Source organism: Melospiza melodia, chromosome 2 (assembly GCF_035770615.1).
Source record: "Melospiza melodia melodia isolate bMelMel2 chromosome 2, bMelMel2.pri, whole genome shotgun sequence".
Lineage (NCBI taxonomy): Eukaryota > Metazoa > Chordata > Aves > Passeriformes > Passerellidae > Melospiza > Melospiza melodia.
In genome coordinates this window covers 909,555-930,398 of record NC_086195.1, presented here as the reverse complement: position 1 = coordinate 930,398, position 20,844 = coordinate 909,555, and the positions used below count along the sequence as shown (strand labels likewise).

The window sequence follows — 20,844 nt, the reverse complement described above, 5'->3', positions numbered from 1 at the left end:
TGGATCTGTTCCCCAGGGGAACACCTGATGTACCTGTGTGATCCCAAGGATTGGATCTGTTCCCCAAGGGAACACCTGATGTACCTGTGTGATCCCAAGGATTGGATCTGTTCTGCAGCTGATGAAGTTTCTGGCAGCTGCTGGCCTGGGCTGTTCTGGAAGGGCTGGGACAGTGGCACCTCAGCTCTGCCAGGGCCCTCCAACCAGGCACTTACACAAACCCCACATTTTTTATTGGTTTTTAAACAATTCATATCAAACCCAGGGAAAAGAAAAATCAAATAATCCCTTTTTTTTTAGTACAGAAGAGGTTCACTTGTTCTTTGTGCTTTATTGGACACTCCAGACCCCACAGGGGGTGATATGGGGTTTAACTTGGGCTCTTCTGCTTTAAGGCACTAAAACCAAAACTCTCAGTCAACTTCTCTTCTTCCGGTGCTCAGCAAGAGGTTTTAGTGTCTGACAGGGGCTGATCAACGTTGGAAAAGCTCAGAATAAAATTTCTCTCAGGTCCTTTTTGGTGTGCAGGGCCCTGCCTGGCTGCAGCAGCAGATTACAGCTCCAGGAGGGCGGGAGGAGGCAGATAAGGGCAGACATCTCTGGGAGGGGCTCTCGGCACAGCTGCACCCCAGGAAAGTACCCACAAACTCCTTTTGAGTTTGTCCTGCACTCAAAATGAACCAGAACAGCAGACTGGGGTGGGTGTGATGGGCGTGTTATTGCCAGCAGAAACCAAACAGTGTCAATGGAATTCACTCCCTGAAAAATGCCAGGTCACCCCACATCAATAAAGTGCAGTTATTCCTCCAAGATGGGGTGGGAATTCACCCTTTCATCCTTGGCTCCAGGCAGTTTAGTGTTCCTTCCCTTCCACCTTCCCTCTTCCCAGTGCTTCTGGCACAGTGAGGGGCTGGGAGAGCTGGGCAGAGCCCCTGGAGCATCAGGGGCTGGCTTCAGGATGGTCCTGTGGCCCCAGGGCTGGTCTGTGATGCCAGGGAGCTCCTGTAATGTCCAGGGGTTCGTGTCCAGGATTCTCCTGTGGTCCCGGGCTGTGTGTTCAGCATTCTCCTGTGATGCCAGCTCTGTTCCTCAGTGTTCAGGCCTGTCCTGGCAGCAGCCCCATGGCAGGTGATGCTCACTGGGGTGGCCCTGCCCTGTCCCTGCAGGTGTTGGCTGGAGCATCCTCCCTGTCCTGGCCAGGTTCCTCTCCGAGCACCAGGGGCTGGGGCTCCTCCTCAGCTGGGCTCTGCAGCTCCTCCAGGCCAGCCCAGCCAGGCTCCCTCAGGAACTGGGGAAACACAAAACACCAGGGCAGCTCCTGTTAGAAACCCCAGAGCCCACAGCAGGAGCTGCTACCCCAATATCCCATCCTTAACACTGAACAAGGAAAATGTTTAAAAACCCCTTATTTCTGTGAGGGAAACAAATAAATTATTCCTCTAAAATCCCTTCAGGTGAGTTAAAGCAGCTGCAGTTCCTCATTGGCTTTTTGGTTTTGTTTTGTTTTTTTTTTTAATAAATTTTGGCCAACCTTCCCATGTCAGCTGAAATCCCTTTGAGTCAGGAGCAAACCCCTTGCAGCTGGAGATGCTCAGCTGCAGCAATGCAGCACCTGCAGCAATGCAGCCCCTGCAGCAATGGGAATAAATCAAATAAAGGCTGGAAACCAAAGCAAGCAGCTCCTGAAAAGTGGGACAAATTAAATCAGGTTTGATTCAGGCTCCACTTCCTCTGCAGCCACCACAAGGCCAATGAACCCCTTTGCTCTCTGTCCTGCCCCATCCCAGGCTGATCCCTTTTATTAATTCACATTTTAAACATTCTGCCAGTTCTCTTTTCCCCTCTGTCCTGCCCCATCCCAGGCTGATCCCTTTTATTAATTCACATTTTAAACATTCTGCCAGTTCCCTTTTCCTCTCTGTCCTGCCCCATCCCAGGCTGATCCCATTTATTAATTCCCATTTTAAGCCCTCTGCCAGGCCCTGCTGTGCAGGCATCCACTGTTGCTGCTCATTAATCTGGGAAATTCAGTTTCAGAAATTCAGAACACAGGAGGAGCCTCAGTCCTGGCAGGTGCTTTGCAGGACAGGCTGCACTGTTTGGATATCCTCCACAATTATTTTTTTATTATTATTATTTTAATACCCAGCACAACTTTTTTATTATTAAGACCATGTACACTTATTTTAAAAATTATTTTAAAACCCAGAACAATTATTTTAAAACTATTTTAATACCCTATAAAATTACTTTCTCATTTTATTATCCTCTAAAATAATAATAATAATAATAATAATAATAATAATAATAATAATAATAATAATAATAATAATAATAATATAATAACAATAATAATAATAATATCCATACAATGATTATTTTATTATTATTAATACCCTGTACAAAATTTTTTTACTATATGAATACTCTGTACAAAGATTTTTTTTTACTATTTTCTTAGCCTGTACAAGGATTTTTAAATTATTAATTTTTTACAAGGATATTTTACTATTTTAACATACTTAAATTTTTTTACTGTTTTAATACCCTGCACAATGAATTTTTTTATTTTAATACCTTGTAGAAGTAGTTTTTAATTATTTTAATACCCTACACAATCTTTTTACTGTTTTAATACCCTGCACAAGGATATTTTACTATTTTAATATAATTACAGGGATTTTTTACTCTTAATATCTTGCTCAATTATTTATTAATTATTTTAAAATCTTCCACAAAGAGTTTTTAATTTATGTAATACCCTACAAAATTTTTTTACTGCTTTAATACTCTGTACGAGGAGATTTTTTTACTATTTTAATAATCTGTACAAGGAATATTTTTACTATTTTAATACCCTGCACAAGGATATTTTACTATTTTATTATAATTACAGGGATTTTTTTTACTATTTTAATCATTGTACAAGGATTTTTTTTCATTATTTTCATACCCTGCACAAAGATTTTTTTTACTATTTTAATATAATTGCAGGGAAATTTTTTTCTATTTTAATAATTGTAAAAAATTATTGTAAATCACTGTAAAGAATCAAAGATTTTTTTTCATTATTTTAATACCCTGCACAAAGATTTTTTTTACTATTTTAATATAATTACAGGGATTTTGTTTTTTTTTTAACTATTTTAATAATTGTACAAGGATTTTTTCATTATTTTCATACCCTGCACAAAGATTTTTTTACTATTTTATTATAATTACAGGGATTTTAAAAAATTATTTTGATCATTGCACAAGGATATTGTTTTACTATTTTAACACCCTGCACAAAGATTTTTTGCCATTTTAACACACTGCACATGGATTTTTTTCCCCTAACTTCCCTGGACAAGTGACCCCTATGAAATGCCAGCTGGGGTAGCAGGAAAACAGAAAATTATTCACTCTGGGTTCCTTCACCCCACGGCTACACAAAGCTGGGAATTCTCTTCCAGAACCACAGAACAGACACAAAATATTCACCTCCACGAGCTGCACACAAATAAAACCTTTAAAAATGCAGAATTTTATGCTGAATATAAAGTTTCACATCAAAGCTCTCCTTGAGGGCTGCTTCTGGTGCAAGGGAAAAAGAGGAAGAGGAGCAGCACTGAAACCAGGTGGTTTAACCCAGAAATGCCTGAGCTTTTCCTCTGAGCCCTGCTAAAAACAAAAAGAGGAATTGCCCAGGAACAGCCCCTGGTGATCATCCTGAGGCATCAAAATAATCACCAAAATAAAAATATTTAAATACCCCGGGTTGGCTTGTGCAGAGCTGCTCAGCCCTTGTGACACAAAACCTCTGAGCCCCAGCCTGGGGCCAGGGCCTGACAGTGAAAGAGTTACAAAGGAATGAAAATAGTGGCAAAAAATGGTGACAAAGGAATGAAAATAGTGGCAAAAACATGGTGACAAAGGAATGAAAATAGTGGCAAAAAATGGTGACAAAGGAATGAAAATAGTGGCAAAAAATATGGTGACAAAGAAAGAGGAGCAGGAACCAGGAGTAGTCAGGCTGGGTTTGCCAGGAAAGCAATAGACTGATAGAAAGAGTGACAAAGAAATAAAAATAGTGGCCAAAAATGGTGACAAAGGAATAAAAATAGTGGCAAAGAAATAAAAATAGCAGGGAAAAAATTGTGACAAAGAAATAGAAACAGTAGCAAAAATGGTGACAAAGAAATAAAAATAGTGGCAAAAACATGGGGACACAGAAATAAAAATAGTGGCAAAAACATGGTGACAAAGAGAGAGGAGCAGGAGCAGCCAGGAAAGCCCAGGCAGGCACAGGAAGGAACTTTGAGCTCAGCAAACAGGAAAGGAGTGGGAGAGGACACAAAGCACATTTTGAGCCATCACTTGCTCATCTCTGTTTCTGCTCACTGCTTTGGGGATGCTCCCCCAGTTTCTCTGCTGCAGGAGAAACCCCCAGGCCCCACGTACCTCCTTGAAGTGGGATGGGATTTCCAGAGGGGGCTGAGCCCAGTATTTGATTTTCTGGTGGTGTTTCCACAGGAACAGCAAAGCAGCTGCCACCAGATTGGCAAGCACCAAGGCCAGGACAAACAGGGGGATGATGTACCCAGCTCGGGTTGCCTCTGGAAAAGAAGGAAAACAAATCCAAATGCACGTGGCAGGTTCACATGGATGGAATCGTGGAATGGTTTGGGTTGGGAGTGACCCTAAACCCACCCTGCCATGGCAGGGACAGCTCCCACTGTCCCCAGTGTCCAGCCTGGCCTCGGGCACTGCCAGGGATGCAGGGGCAGCCCCAGCTGCTCTGGGCACCCTGTGCCAGGGCCTGCCCACCCTGCCAGGGAACAATTCCTCATGGCCAGGATCCCACCCAGCCCTGCCCTCTGGCACTGGCAGCCATTCCCTGGGTGCTGTCCCTGCAGGCCTTGTCCCCAGTCCCTCTGCAGCTCTGCTGGAGCCCCTGCAGGCCCTGCCAGGGGCTCGGAGCTCTCCCTGCAGCTTCTCCTCCCCAGGTGAGCACCCCCAGCTCTCCCAGCCTGGCTCCAGCCCTGGGATGAGCCCCTTGATCCCATTTTCCAGCAGATTAGGAAGGAAAGGAGAAGGTACCACACTCCCTCCGTGCCTGGCTGAAAACTCCTGCTTCTTTTGCCACTGATGCCAGGAGTGAGGTGCCCTGGTGCCCCCAGCACTGGTGACACACTGGGGGTGGCAGGGACAGCCCAGGGCATGCAGGACTCGTGTTCCACCCCCTCCCACCCCACACAAACCCCATTCCCAGCCCCTACCACTGAGGGCAGTTCTGTGGCACTCCGGGGCACTGGGCAGCCCTTCCAACAGCTGCCCTGAGTAAATCCTCAGCTGCACTTGAACTCTGAAGCAATAAAGTGTTGACTCCTTTAGATTTCCAATTTGGAATAGTGTCTTGCTTTCACTTAGCTTCTGCTGGAAAGGCACACACAACAAAAAAGGTGTTATTGTAAAAACCAGAGCAGTTTTCAACACAAACATCCGGCCCCCCTTTCAATTTCTCATTCAAGAAACCCGATTTTTATTTTTCCTCACTCAGCTTTCCCAAACAACAGAAGCAGTGGAATATTTCTATTTTTCTGGGAATTTTCATGCAGCTTCTGTAGCAGCTCAGGTAGGGAGCAAAACACAGAGAAATGGAGGGGAAAAGGAAACCACAGTGGCTCCTTTCCTGGCTGTCAGCTGAAGGTGTTCTTGTGCGAGAAAAACACACGGTGCTGCAAGGCAGGAAGGAAGTGGAGATGATTTAACAAAGACCTTGAGGCAGAAGGGAGTTGTAAATAAATGTTTTTGCTTCTGTTTTTTAGGTGTTTGACTTCAGATTGATGTCATTTGGAAGCTTCCTCTTTTTTAATTTTTTTTTTTTTAGGCCTGACTTAACAGCTCCCCTGCACCTCTGGCCTGTCCAAGCACAATTCCCAGGGAGCAGCAGGAGCAGCACACGATGATCCCAAACCTGCGAGGCTTGGGATGAACAGGGATGGTCCCAGCTCACCCCAGCCCGTTCCTGCCCTCTCCCTCCCTGGGCTGAGGCACCCCCAGCCCCAGCAGCTGCTCCTGCAGCTCCCAGCACAGCAGAGCAGGAGGGAGTTCCCAGAAAGCTGTGGAGCCCAAGGTCACCTGTGGCAGCAGCTCTGTCCCCGGGTGTGCAGAAGGTTTCATCTCTTCCCAAGCAGAGGAGGGAGTTCCCAAGCTGGGAAGTGCAGCAATCCCTGTGCCAAGGCCAGCACCCTGTACCCACAGCCCCCGTGGTGACCCTCGCTGAGTCACACAGAACCCTCTGAATTCCTGTCCCCACTGCTGTCCTGCCAGGGACACCGACCCTGCCCTCAGCCCCCCGGCACCATGAACAGACGTGAGAGGACTCTGACCTTTGCTGTGGCACTGGTGCTGTTCTCCCAGTAGGACACGAGGTACTGCAGGATGTCCCCAGCCTCGGGGGCGAACGGGGGGCTGACACTGACCAGCAGAGAGCCAGGGCTGGCACTGACATTGTTCACCCTGGGGGGGCCCAGAGTGGCTGAAAGCAAACACAGAGAGCAGGGAAACCCCGGGCTGCACAGCTGCCTGCAGCCCCACAGACCCCCAAACCCCTGGGGCTGGCACAGCCCTGCCAGCTGTGCCCCGTGGGCACCTTGTGCCCAGCCCAGAGCACTCAGTGCCACCTCCAGGGCACACCTGCAGGGATGGGCACTGCAAAGCTCCCTGGGCAGCCCCTGCCAAGGCCTGAGCTCCCTTTCCATGGGCAAATTGCTGCTGCTGTCCCAGCTGAGCCTGCCCTGGCCCAGCCTGAGGCCGCTCCCTCTGCTCCTGTCCCTGTTCCCTGGCAGCAGAGCCCGACCCCCCAGCTGTGCCCTCCTGGCAGGGACTTGTGCAGAGCCACGAGGGCCCCTGAGCCTCCTTTGCTCCAGCCTCAGCCCCTTCCAGCTCCTCAGGGATTCTGCAGCCCCTTCCAGCTCCTCAGGGATTCTGCAGCCCCTTCCAGCTCCTCAGGGATTCTGCAGCCCCTTCCAGCTCCTCAGGGATTCTGCAGCCCCTTCCAGCTCCCTCAGGGATTCTGCAGCCCCTTCCAGCTCCTCAGGGATTCTGCAGCCCCTTCCCAGCTCCTCAGGGATTCTGCAGCCCCTTCCAGCCCCTCAGGGATTCTCCAGCCCCTTCCCAGCTCCTCAGGGATTCTGCAGCCCCATTCCTTGCCCTGGACACTCTCAGCAAACACCCCAAATATCAACAGCTTTTGCTCAGGAAGGGCAAACATCTCCCCGCCTACTTTATGCATTTACAATATTTGCTTAACTTTTCCTGGAAATTTTGTAAATATTAACCAACAGTTGATGCTCTGAAGCGTCTCAGTTTATCTGCAGTTACTGACCATAAAACCATTATATTTTCTCTTCCTTTGATCACCTGCCACACCCTCCATGCTCCCCAAAACCCCACCACTGTTTGGGCCCTAGATGGGAAGAGGAATAATGAGTGTTCCCCTCCTTGCTTTCATGTCTCCATGTGTCCATCAGGATAAGCTTGGTGACCTCCTTTTGTGAAGTGCTCCAAAGTGTAAATCATGAAAATACCAATAAAGTGCTGTCGGAAATAACAGCAAAAATCCCTCCTTGCATGCACCAGCTCCTCCCTGTGCCTCAGATCCAGTGCCTCTGATCCTCCACTGAAGGAGGAGCCATGGGTTTGGTTTCTGGGAACAGATCTCCAGGACAGTGACACAGGAATGCCCCAGAATGTTCCTCCTGTCCCCCCAGCCTCTGCTTTGTCCCACACTCAGCAGCTCTGGGAGATGAGGGACTGCAGAGCCCTTAAATCCCCTCTTCTGTTTAGGTTCCATTTCAAAGGAACTTTTAAACCTGAACATTGACTTTTCTCTCAATCCTAAAACCAAGCACAGCAGGACAAAGAGCAGATCTCAGAAAAGCAGCACCAAACCTGCTCACACAGAGGGGTTGTGGCTGCCCCTGCATCCCTGGCAGTGCCCAAGGCCAGGCTGGGCACTGGGGACAGTGGGAGGTGTCCCTGCCATGGCACGGGTGGCACTGGGTGGGCTCTGAGGTCCCTCCAGCCCAAACCAGTGTGGGATTTAAAGTGTGACCTTGACACTTCTACACTGTAGTGTAAACAATTTCTATTTCTCTGAACCATTTCTATTTATCTGAACCATTTATACTTAACTGAACTACTTATACTTATCAGGACAAATTATATTTATCACAATGATTTATATTTATCAGGACACTTTTTGTTTATCAGAAAAGGGATGTGTCCAGCAGAAGGAGGTGGTTTAGCCTCAGGGAGTTTGTGGTGTGTGTGTGGGCAGAGCTGAGAGGGGAAATGAGAACGTGGAAAATTCTGCAGCAAAAGAACACTGGGGCTCTCTGAAGGCCCAACCACCGGAGGAGGCTCAGGGGCTCCTCTGGTGACACCTGAGAGAGCAGAGCAGAACCAAACCCTGGGGAGGCCTCTGAGTCTCTGGGGACAATAACAGCTCAATCCCACTGACACCCTGGGTTTGAAGTTTCTCTGTTCTGTTTTGGTGTGCAGCTCTGAGCTGTATATGAAGTTATATTAAATTATATTAAGCTTTGTATTATCCTTTTTACTAGGATCTTTTCACAGAGTGGGGAAGACAAAACCATCCTATTCCAGCTGGAGACTCAAGGACAATCTCCTCAAACTTCAGGCCCAAAGCACAAACAATGTGAAAAGAGGAGGGTGGGCAAGTGAGCAAGGAGGATGAAACTTCATCATGTGAAGTCATTAATTGAACAGTTAACTCCTGTATGCAAATGGACTAGAACTTACAAAAATGTGACATCTCATGACCAAGCCCTCTTTGCTTCCATCTTGGAGCCACCTGGGCAGTGCCAGGACTGTGGCTGCCCCTGCATCCCTGGCAGTGCCCAAGGCCAGGCTGGGCACTGGGGACAGTGGGAGGTGTCCCTGCCATGGCAGGGGTGGCACTGGGTGGGATTTGGGGTCCCTACCACCCAATCCAGTTGGGATGCCATGACTGCACACTGATTATCTTGCATTTAGAAATGAGTCATTCCCCCTGCTAGCCCCAAAACCACTCAAAAGGCCCTTCAATAAATATCCCCTTTATTCCTCTGAGCTCATCTGGCCTCTGTCCCAGCTCCTTGGGGCACCCTGTCCCAGCAGAGCCCAGAGAGGCAGCCTGTCATGGACATATTTTCTGAAAAATCCTTTTGCTAGGATCTTTTCTCCTGATAAGCTGGGAGGCCTCAGGAACAAAATGCAAACATTGATTATCTGCTGCTGTGGAATGCAACAGGTGCATCTGGGATTGGTCTCATGTGGTTGTTTCTAATTAATGGCCAATCACAGTCAGCTGTCCAGACTGTCTGGTCTCTCACAAGAATTTATTATCATTCCTTTCTATTCCTTTGAAGCCTTCTGATGAATCTTTTCCTTTAGTATAGCGTTAGTACATAATTTTCTTTTAATACAATAAATACCATAAAATAATAAATCAGCCTTCTGAAGCACGGAGTCAAGATTCTCATCTCTTCCCTCATCCTGGGACCCACAAACACCACCACAGCAGCCTGGCTGTCCCCAGACCCCCAGAGCAGGCTGCCCCAGCACTCACTGTTGGGGTTTGTGTGTTGGTTTGTGTCCCAGCTGTCCCCAGACCCCCAGAGCAGGCTGCCCCAGCACTCACTGTTGGTTTGTGCCCCCAGAGCCCCAGAGCAGGCTGCCCCAGCACTCACTGTTGGTTTGTGTCCCCAGATCCCCAGAGCAGGCTGCCCCAGCACTCACTGTTTCTCTCAGTCCCAGCAGTCCCCAGAGCCCCGGATGACACTGCCCCAGCACTCACTGTCTCTCTCAGCCACGAAGGCAGGGCAGTGTGCCCAGGGGGATGCCAGCGTGCCCAGCTCGGCGCGCACCCGCAGCAGGATGGTCCAGCGGCGCCGCTGCAGCTCGGGGGGGAAGCGGCACTGGGGCTGGGGGCTCTGTGCACAGCCCAGGTCACTCCAGTTCCTGCAGGAGCCTCTGCAGAGCACAGCAAACACAGCCCTGAGGCTGAGGGCCAGATGGGAGCACAGGGGTGTGTGCTCTGTCACCAGTGTGGGCTCTGTCACTGGGGAGGGGGTTTTACAGCACTTCTGTGAGCCAAAAAGAAGGTCGGTAAGAGGGTCCATGGTAAGAGGATCCGTGGTAAGAGGATCCATGTTTACCCCTGAAAGAGTTTTCACAGAACTCACAGAATCCCAGAATGACCAGGCTGGGAGAGACCTCCAAGACCATCGAGTCCAGCCCAGCCCCAACTGAACCCTGGCCCCAGTGCCACATCCAGGCTTTGTTAAACACACCCAGGCATGGGGACTCCACCCCCTCCCCGGGCAGCCATTCCAGAACTTTCTCACCCTGGCTGCAAAAACCTTTTCCCTGCTCTCCACCCTGTGTTTCCCCTGGTGCAGCTCGAGGCTGTGTGCTCTGGGTGTGTCAGCGCTGCTGCAGACAGAGCCCAGCCCCAGGTGAGCACAGGCACCTTTCAGGAGCTGTGAGAGTGATGGGGGCAGCCCTGAGTCTCCTTTTCTCCAGGTGAGCACCCCCAGCTCCCTCAGGGCTTCCTCACAGGGTTTGTGTTCCCTCTCCAGCCTCGTTGGCCCCTCTGGATGTGCTCAGTGTCCCAAGGCCCTTCCCAAACTGAGGGGCCAGAGCTGGGCGCAGCACTCCACCAAGGTCATTGACACAGAAACCAAGAAAGGAAGAAGGATAAACAAGAGAAATCTGCAACTGCCCGTTCCAATGAGCACTCTGTTTGTCTCTCCTGACCAATAAGTAAAGCGCAAACTTCTGAGCTTTGTAAGAATGTATAAAAAGCACGCATGCTAAAATAAAAACAGCTGGAAGCCTTCTGAAAATGGACTGAGTGGCTTTGTATGGTCTCCATCTCAACTACAACATATCATTGTCTTTTGAAACCAGGTGGGGCAATGTTCTTTATCTCACCCATGACTTTTATCAATGGTAGGAAAATATTTTAAGGTGATTTACCTGCCCTTGAAAAAGGGATATTTTGACTGGGGCTGTGCCACCACCCTGACACACAGGGGGCAGTGGTTTGTTTTCTTTTTTTTGTACTCTTGCATTTTTATTTTTAGTTTTTCCTAGTAAAGAACTGTTATTCCTATTCCCATATCTTTGCCTGAGAGCCTCTTAATTTCAAAATTATAATAATTTGGAGGAAGGGGGTTTACATTTTCCATTTCAAGGGAGGCTCCTGCCTTCCTTACTGACACCTGGCTTTCAACCAAGATAACAATAAACCAAGAGCAAATTTATAATAATTTGGAGGAAGGGAAGTTTACATTTCCCATTTCAGGGGAGGCTCCTGCCCTCCTTGCAGACACCTGGCTTTCCAACCAAGGCAGCAATAAACTAAGAGCAGGCAGTGCAGCCCCCTGGAATACCACCCCCCCTCCCAGCCACTTCTGGTGAGACAAGAAGGCGTTACGCAGCTCTGGCTTCACATTTTCCATTTTCCATTAACCATTTTCCATTAACCATTTTCCCCCTCAATCTGAGGAAATGTAAATTGGCCAGAGAGAATCAGGAAAGGCTAAAATCCTGTGCAGCATCTCTGGGTGTCCTCAGGGCTGCTCAGAGGACACTCATGGGCCAAGGGCCTGTCACTCACCAGGAGCTGCTCTTGGAGACACATAAAGACATCTGTGATAAAAAACGTCCTTTCATTCTATGCCTATTCATTTTCAGGGTTTCTGGGCTTTTTAAAACCAGCTGTTATCCTGGATTAGAACAAAATGAGTTGGTTTTATTTACTGTTTACTCACGTTTGGTACTCAGCTGTGTATAACACTGTGCCATTCTCCACTGGAACAGGAGACCACCTCAGCAAGCTCTGGAAGTTGTAGGAATAAACCTCCACATTTTCGGGGGCTGGTAAATAGGGAGGAGTTTCTAAAACAAGAAGAGGAATAAAGAAGCTATTGAAACATCCAAGTAACTAAATTTTGGTCTCCAAACTCCATCACTATGTATTAAATTTTCACCGCTTTGCAGGTAAAACCATTTCTCCTCCTTCTCCTTCTGTTTCCAGGGGCTCTGGCACGTTCAGGTGGGCAGGCCCTGGCACAGGGTGCCCAGAGCAGCTGGGGCTGCCCCTGCATCCCTGGCAGTGCCCAAGGCCAGGCTGGACACTGGGGACAGTGGGAGCTGTCCCTGCCATGGCAGGGGTGGCACTGGGTGGGATTTGGGGTCCCTCCCAGCCCAAACCAGTCTGGGATTCCATCTATCCACGAATTCCAACTCCCTGGTTTTTATTCATTCCATAAAGAACATAAAGCTGAAAGTACCAAGCCTGGCACAAAACCACAAGCCCCACCCAGTCCCCCGTGAAGCCATAAATGAGGGTCCCAGAATTCCAGAACCACCAGGGCTGGAGGAGCCCTTCGGGATCTCCCAGTGCCAGCCAAGCACCAGCACCACCCCAATCCCTGTCCCCAAGGCCACATCCAGACCCTCTGGGACAATTCCAGGGACTCCAAACCTCCCTGGGCAGCTCAGCCCAAGGCCTGACCACTCTGCCAGGGAAAAATTGTTTCTAATTTCTGATCCGCCCCTGCCCCGGTGCCATTTGAGGCCATTTCCTCTCCTCCTTTCCCTTGGGACAGGCAGCAGAGCCCGACCCCTCTCACTGCCCCTCCTGGCAGGGACTTGTGCAGAGCAATGGGGTCCCCCCTGAGCCTCCTTTGCTCCAGCCTCAGCCCCTTTCTGCTCCTCACAGAACATTCTTTTTTTGTTTTCTGGAAGGTTTTCCAGCCCTTGCAAGGTTTTCCAGCCCCTCCTCTGCCCACTGGTGACCACAGCAGCTGCTCTGTTCAATTGCAGATCACCTTTGCCTCCCTGCACAGCCCAGGGGGGCACCCTGTGGGAACAATTCCTCATTGCCAGGATCCCACCCAGCCCTGCCCTCTGGCACTGGCAGCCATTCCCTGGGTGCTGTCCCTGCAGGCCTTGTCCCCAGTCCCTCTGCAGCTCTGCTGGAGCCCCTGCAGGCCCTGCCAGGGGCTCGGAGCTCTCCCTGCAGCTTCTCCTCTCTTTTTCCCCCCATCTGCCTCCTGCTGACCCTGAGGTCCTCCCAGTGAAACCTTCCAGGAGCCAGCTGGACAAAGAAAACCCTTCAGGGAGACGTGGTGGCCGTGAGGAGCCTCTGGTTGTGCCAGCCTTGGAGGTGATCTCACCAGGCAGGAAATGGCAGGAGCTCTGCGGGTGGGGAGGGCCCCAAACCCAGCTGTGAAAAATGCCTATTTCATGATTGGCTTTTGGCAAATATTCAAATGAATATTATATGTGTTGTGTTAGAAAGTAATGCTGCATTAATTCTCTTAAGTAGTGTATCAAATATAGTTTTAGGTCATAACAAAATGTTAAAATACAAACTATGCTATGTAAGATACTTTTTTAAAGAAAGGACTGGCAGTGAGACAGCAGCCACAGGACACCTGAATCTTTCAGAGAAAGAGAATTTATTGCCCCACTATCAGGAGAAATGAACTTCTTCCTCCCTGCTCAGGCATAAAGACACCCTTAGGATTCAGAGGAAGAAGCTGACGCTGCCCAACCAGAATCCTGTATTTGAATGGAATTTATGCATCATGGATGAGCTGTATGAATATGCAACAGGTTATTGTTTTTAAGGGTTAATCCTCTGTTAACGTGGTCCTTTTTTGGGCTTATTTTGCCCAGAAAAGGTACCCAGACTGTCTGTAACTCTTTGTTTTTATTGTCTCATATAGTCCTAATCCAAACTGTCCAAATTATTATTACTCTAATCATATTGCTAATTTTATAACCATTTTATTATCATTAGACTTTTTTTTAAATTTTAAAAACAAGTTATTGGCGTTTTTCACACTGCAGCAGCCACCATCAGCCTCCAGCTCCTGCTCAGGAGGGGCAAACCACAGAGAAGAGCCGTGGGACAGGAAAAGGACAGACTGACAGCCCAGGAGGAAGCTGCCAAAACGTGGCCAAAAAAGGGACAGAGCCAGGCAGGGCCTGGAGGGCAGGCACAGGCAAAGAGAAAAGGGAAATGGGGGCGGCGGGGAGGAGGAAGGGCTGAGGAGGAGGGAGGGAGCAGCTGGAGCCAGGGAGGAACAGCAGAGCCAAAACCTCTGCAGGACACGGGCGAGGCCCCAGGGGCAGCCCCAGCAGCCCGGGCATCCCTCCTGGAGCCTGCAGGGACCAGCAGGGAGAAAGGTTTTCCTTCTGCACCCCATGTGCTTTTCTGGAGTGACTCCTCGCACCGCGAGAGTCACAGAATCAGGGAATGCTGGGCTTGGAAGGGACTTCACAGATCACCCACTGCTCCCACCATCCAGCCTGGCCTGACAAAGAGCTGCGACAAAACACCCCACAACACAGCAGGTGATTTTTAACTCTGAAGAACAGAGTCTCCTAAGACACAGTCTGTTAATTTTTACATCAACGAGATCAGAAGATCAAGCTTGACTTGAATCAAATTGCGGCCCAGGCTTACGTGGAAATGTGGATTCCTGTTAAAAAGCTTGTGGTTTTTTGATTTCTACATCAAGCTGCATTAAACCTCAAGTCCAAAGTACCAAATAACGAGTTGAGGTCTAGCTTTCCAAGAAAAGCTGTGGCTGCCCCATTCCTGGAAATGTCCAAGGGCAGCAGGCTGGAGCAATCTGGGACACTGAGAGGTGACCCCGTCCCCGGCAGGGGTGGAACGGGGTGACCTCAAACACAGCCAAGCCAGGCCGTGATTCTCTCAAAGTTTAATCAGGCCTGTCAATAATTTCTCACAGGCCTGTCAATAATTTCCCTGAGGCAGTTCTGAGGGAAATTATTATGGGAATTATTCTGAGGGAAATAATGTTCTGAGGCAGTGCTCTCAGAACACACATGGCTGGTCCAGCTTTGCAAACCTGTGGGAGATCCCTCACAGCTTCCCAAACCAAACCTGTGGGAGATCCGTCACAGTTTCCCAAACCAAACCTCTGGGAGATCCCTCACAGCTTCCCAAACCAAACCCGTGGGAGATCCCTCACAGTTTCCCAATCCATTCGCCTCCCAGGTGTTTTCTGAAGGCCCCCAAGGAGCCGTCTCTAAACTGGTGAGAAATTTTCACGTTCCAGTCCCACGGATCCTTTCTTGCACTCTCGCCGCTGGTCTGGCACGTGGTGAGGTATCTCACACCATCTGTGCCCTCAGACCTCTGTCACACTCTGTTCTGCAGAATCCCAGGAAGCTCTGACAACCAAACACCACAGGCAGCAATTCCCACCACACCTTAAAGCAAATCAAGAGCAGTGAAGGACAGGGGAGATGGGATTTGGCAGTGAGGAATTGTTCCCTGGCAGGGTGGGCAGGCCCTGGCACAGGGTGCCCAGAGCAGCTGGGGCTGCCCCTGCACCCCTGGCAGTGCCCAAGGCCAGGCTGGACACTGGGGACAGTGGGAGCTGTCCCTGCCATGGCAGGGTGGGATTTAAGCTCCCTCCAGCCCAGTCTGGGATCCCCTGGCTGCACGCTGCTTGTTTTGCATTCAAAAATGAGTCATTTCCCCTGCCAGCCTCAAAAACATTGCAGAGCTCATCAAAAACACTGCAGAGATTATCAAAGGCACTGCACAGATCACCAAGAGCACCCCAGGGCCCCTGAGCCCTCTGAGGGCTGCCACGAGGGTGCCACGAGGCTGAGGAGCTGCTTCCTCCTCAGCAGCCAGGGAAATCTGAATTTCTGTCAGATCCCTCCCTCACGGGGTAGGCACTGCGACTGCTGAAAGCACACACTCAACTTCCTCCTCATCTCCAGTTTGCATGGCCTAAAATAACACCCTGAACGCTTCAAACACAGCGCCCACGGGGCCAAGCACCCTCAAAACCCCAAACTCCCTCAGCCAGGGGAAGACAGAGAGTCCCTTCCCTCCTGTTTGCAGGGTTTGCACTGGGCCGCTCCTTTCAGAGCAGCAGCCCAAGGAGGCTCAGATTGTTTTTTCCTGCTGTTCAGACGATTCAAGGTACTTCAAACCGCGAGTCAGAACTTTCACAGCAGAGTGTGAAGCCACAATCACAGCCAGTGAAAGCAGCCTGGCTCGGGTGACCCCTCCGTGTCCCAGCTCCTGCTGCTCCTCAGGGATTCCCGATCCCTTCCCTGCATCAGCCCCCAGCAACCATCCTGCTGCCCTGGCACAACAGGAATCTGGGCTTCGGGGGAATTTGTGCGGACTTTTGCTGTTCCAGTGCAACAAAGCGGCTTCTCAGGAATAGTGCAAGATTGGTTTCCATGGCAGGGGGTTGGAACGAGACCAGCTACAAGCTCCTTCCTGATCCAACCTATTTTGGGATTCTGGAATTCCCAGAGCTCCCTGGGAAGTCCCTCGGCTGCCGATGGGATGAAACCGAGCAATGCCGACGGCAGCAGGCCCTGCCCTGGTTTGCCTCAGTCCAGCCAGCGGGTCTGGAACCAGCAGAGAGCCCCACAGGGCTCACCAGGGCCAGGCTGGTCAGGCAGGCCGTGGGCACCACCGGGACATGGGACATGCTGCACTCATGGGGAGCCTGAGTGCCAGAGCAAGCACCACATTCTGTGCACAGCTCGTTCCATCGTGGAGTGGTTTGGGTTGGGAGGGATCTTAAACCTTATCCCATGCCATCCCTGCCATGGCAGGGACACCTTCCACTGTGCCAGGCTGCTCCAAGCCCACGTCCAACATGGCCTTGGGCACTGCCAGGGATCCAGGGGTTTGGAATCACAGAACCCCAGACTGATTTGGGTTGGGAGGGACCTCAAATCCCACCCAGTGCCACCCTGCCATGGCAGGGACACCTCCCACTGTCCCCAGTGCCCAGCCTGGCCTTGGGCACTGCCAGGGATGCAGGGGCAGCCCCAGCTGCTCTGGGCACCCTGTGCCAGGGCCTGCCCACCCTGCCAGGGAACAATTCCTCATTGCCAGGATCCCACCCAGCCCTGCCCTCTGGCACTGGCAGCCATTCCCTGGGTGCTGTCCCTGCAGGCCTTGTCCCCAGTCCCTCTGCAGCTCTGCTGGAGCCCCTGCAGGCCCTGCCAGGGGCTCTGAGCTCTCCCTGCAGCTTCTCCTCTCCAGGTGAGCCCCCCCAGCTCTCCCAGCCTGGCTCAGAGCAGAGCGGCTCCCCTGGGACACACCTGGAGCCGGGATTACAGAGCTCGAGCGTGCAGAGCATTTCCACCAAACCCAAACCCAAACTCGCGTCCATCCACACATTTAAACGCCATTTAACGGGATGTGCCACTTCCCAAATCTCCGCCACGCCACGAGCTCCGGACGGTGCCCACAGCCCCACACAATCCCCGGCGGCCCGGCCAGGGCTCCACCACAGCGGGGTTTGGGAGCAGCACCCCGGGGCTGGGCAGGACCGAACCTGGGCCGGGCAGGGCCGGACCCGGACCGGGCAGAACCGAACCCGGGGCTGGGCAGGACCGAGCCTGGGCTGGGCAGGGCCGAACCCGGGCCGGGCAGGAGCGAACCCGGGCTGGGCAGAATCGAACCCGGGCTGGGCAGGAGCGAACCCGGGCTGGGCAGGAGCGAACCTGGGCCGGGCAGGGCCGAACCCGGACCGGGCAAGAGCGACCCCGGACACGGGCTGAGCCCGGCCCGGCTCCAGCGGCTGCTCTGGGCCCTGAGAGCCGGGGCGGGGGGAAAGCACAGGGGACACCGGCACAGGCCCCGCGCGGGAACCGAGACCGCGCCGCGGGCACCCAGAGTCCGCGGGCACCGAACCTCCAATCTCTCGAACCTCACAAACACCGAACCCCGCATCCCCCCGAACGCCACAAACACGGAACCCCGCACTCCCCGGCCCCGCACCCACCTGCGGCCGAGCCCAGCACCAGCAGGAGCAGCAGGAGCGGGAGGGAGCGGAGCGGAGCCCGGCCCCGCATGGCCCCGCTCGGCCGCGGGCGTCCCCCCGAGCGCGGCCGGGCCGGGCTGGGCCGGGCCGGGCCGGGCTGGGCTGCGGCGGCCGCACGCTCCGACCCCGCACGGCCGCGGCCACCGCTCCGCCCCTGTCACCGCCCCTGTCACCTCCCCTGTCACCGCCCCCGGGGGCTGAGCCCGGCCCGGCCCCGCCCGAGGGCCCCGCAGGCTCCGGGATCAGCCGGGAGGGCCGCGCTGCCCCGGGCCCCGGCCCTGTCCTTGTCTCTGTGCCCTTCTCCTGTCCTGTCCGAGTACCTGCCCCCGTCCCTTGCTGCCCCCGCCTCCCTCCACAGCCCCTACCCCCATTATCCATTCCCTATCGCTATTCATGTCCCTGCCACGGCCCCTGCCCCTTTTCGCTGTCCCTGTGGTTGATGTGAGGACATCTCGCCCCGGGTTTCTGCGGCTGCACTGGGCACGGCAGCAGCCCCTGGTGACAGTAACCACAATTACAGCCCGTAGTGACACTGAGACACACCTGCAGCCCCTTGGTGACACTGGCTGCACACCTACAGCCCCTTGGTGACAGTGACCACACACCTCCAGCTGGTGCCAGTGACAGCAGATTGTGGCCGAAAACACTGCTTTGGTTAAAAGCAGCTGAAGCAGAAGGGTATTTTGTGTGTCTCCTGAACACAGCTAAATACTCTACTAAACACCTCAGAGGGGAAACATGCTGGTATTATTATCATTATCAATAGTGGTACAATTGTGTCAGCAGGACTGCGGACCAAAGGAACTGAGCAAGGTTAGGTGTCACCTCATTTCTCTTCACAGAGAAAAGCAAGGCACAATTCTTCCCAAGAATATTTCTGGGTTTTGCAGTCTCTGAACCTCAGAGAAAGGAAAAACAATTCTCGTATCATTTGCTGTGCCTCTGTTTGTGCAAAAGCAGAATGAAATATGGAGATTGTTTACCCACAGTGATGGGGTTTGGTTTCCTTGGCCGGTCAGGGCCAGGTGTGTGTGTGTGTGTGTGTGTGTGTGTGTGTGTGTGTCAGGACTGTCGGGTGACAGTCACATATTCTGGGCACTTCTGTGCAGTTGAGTGCTTGGCAGACATTTAGATGTAATGAAATGCAATATAGTATAGAATAAGATAGTATAATAAAGTAATTAATTAGCCTTCTGATAAGATGGAGTCTTCCTCATTTTTCCTCCTTCTTCGGGGGCAAAAATATCCACCATAGTGAAGGGTGCTTCAAACAGCTTTAATGAATGCAGATGATGTTTGGCAGCCTGCGGGGTCCCTGAGCAGAGCTGGCAGTGCTGCCGCCGCATTTCCGAGAGGAGAAAAGCGCCAGGAGCAGCAGCAGGAGCTCGGGTTCACCGGGGCAGGGCTGGCAGATCGGGTTCCCGATGGGTGAATCACTGCATTTCGCTGCTGTTTCTCCATCCTGGGGAAGATTTCTGCCTGTCCCATGGCCTCGGGCTCTCGGGGCGTTTGCAGGGCGGGGCAGCGATAAAACATGCGAGGATCTCACAGCCTCTAACCCCGACACAAAGGATGAACGGCAGAAAGGAGCACAAGCACAGTCTGAGCCTGCCTGCCCCGAGCTGTCCCGGACCCACAGTGTCAGAACCCAGGACACCCCTCTGTCTGTCCCGAGCAGCCCAGACCCTGCCAGGGGCTCAGAGACCCTGGCACAGAGCCCAGAATGCCCCTGTGGGTTTGATTGTGACCCGTGGAGCAAGTTACCAACCTTATGTGAAGATCAGCAGGCCATGACAGTTTAAGTACAATGACAGTGAAGTTATCACGGGGTGGAAGGGTGGATTTTGGGGTTTCTGGTATGGGGGTTCAGGAGGCAAGATGGAGGGATCTGGGTGTGCCCAGCCTTTCTCCTTCTTCTTCTTGGCCTCCATCTCCTGCTGTGATGCTGGCTCTGACAGATTGGTTTAGAGTAGAAGCTCACTGTCTAACACGGGTGATAGGGATTGGGAAGGAATTGTAAATATGGTACAGGTAGTTTTTAGTATAAAGACATAACACCGCCCTGGGGGCAGGCAGAGTGCCTGGACTGTCCTGCTGAGTTGACTTCGGCAGCGCAGGAGCGTCACAGACATCTTTTGTGAAAAATCCTTTTTTTAGGATTTTTCTCCCGTCTGAGAAGCTGTGGCCTCAGCAACAAAATGCAAACAATGGTTATCTGCTGCCGTGGAATGCAACAGGTGCATCTGTGATTGGTCTCGGGTGGATGTTTGGATTTACTGACCACTCACAGCAGAGTTGCTCTTGCTCTCTGCTGAGACACAGACCTTTGTTATTCATTCCTTTTCTATTCTTAGCTTAGCTAGCCTTCTAAGAACTTTTCCTTCTATTTCTTTTAGTATAGTCATAATGTGATATATATAATAAAATAATAAATCAAGCCTTCTGAACATGAAGTCAACATTCTCGCCTCTCTCTTCATCCTGCAACCCTTGTGACCACTGTCACACAGGAGAAATTTTTTACAGATAAGATAAAATAAACAACCTTGAGACCGAGAAATGAAGAGCCCTGACTCCTCCTTCAAGCACCAGGCTGGGAAAAGAGACTTTGGAACTTTTCTCGGGGTCACTGTGAGCAGCAGAGATCCCGACACTGCGGGAAGGTGACGCTGCCCCAGGGCTCCCGCATTTCCCTGGAGCCACCCGTGCTGACCTGGGGATGATTTATATGATTTATATGATTTATATCCCTGACTCATTACAGGGATCCCGTAATCCCCAGGGCAGGGCAGGAGTCCCAGGTTGACTCAGGGACACGGACAGGCTGTGACACTTCTGCTGTTTCTAAATAGGAACATGGAACAGCCAAACAGAACCTGCAGAGAGCTCTTTGATTAGAGGGCACTTCATTAATGAGGCTTTGATCGATGAAAGAAGCG

General features: G+C 51.5%; 1 protein-coding gene across 2 annotated transcripts; it reads right to left on the bottom strand.

Annotated features, from left to right (window-relative positions):
- Nucleotides 1-311: 311 nt before the first annotated feature.
- IFNGR2 (interferon gamma receptor 2) lies at nt 312-17,973 on the bottom strand. 2 transcript variants are annotated; one of them, XM_063180200.1, is made up of 7 exons: nt 17,868-17,973; nt 11,829-11,955; nt 9,848-10,023; nt 6,375-6,523; nt 5,262-5,415; nt 4,444-4,598; nt 312-1,288 (listed from the first exon to the last, which is right to left on the bottom strand). In XM_063180200.1, the coding sequence occupies exons 1-7, from the start codon at nt 17,935-17,937 to the stop codon at nt 1,136-1,138; spliced, it is 984 nt and encodes a 327-aa protein (XP_063036270.1). In that variant the 5' UTR covers nt 17,938-17,973; the 3' UTR covers nt 312-1,135. The 2 variants fall into 2 exon arrangements, with proteins under 2 accessions (XP_063036270.1, XP_063036262.1); XM_063180192.1 differs by having other exon boundaries at nt 5,262-5,418; nt 17,868-17,972.
- Between the last annotated feature and the right edge of the window lie 2,871 nt (nt 17,974-20,844).

Bases quoted from the DNA above. Each gene is read 5' to 3' on its own strand.
- IFNGR2 (XM_063180192.1), bottom strand. From the start codon at position 17,937: ATGCGGGGCCGGGCTCCGCTCCGCTCCCTCCCGCTCCTGCTGCTCCTG. The intron at 6,524-9,847 runs GTGAGTGCTGGG...GTTTGCTTTCAG, and splicing joins CTTCGTGGCTGAGAGAGACA to CCACTCTGGGCCCCCCCAGG. The intron at 4,599-5,261 runs GTAGGGGCTGGG...CTTCTTTTCCAG, and splicing joins CCACAGAACTGCCCTCAGTG to AGGCAACCCGAGCTGGGTAC.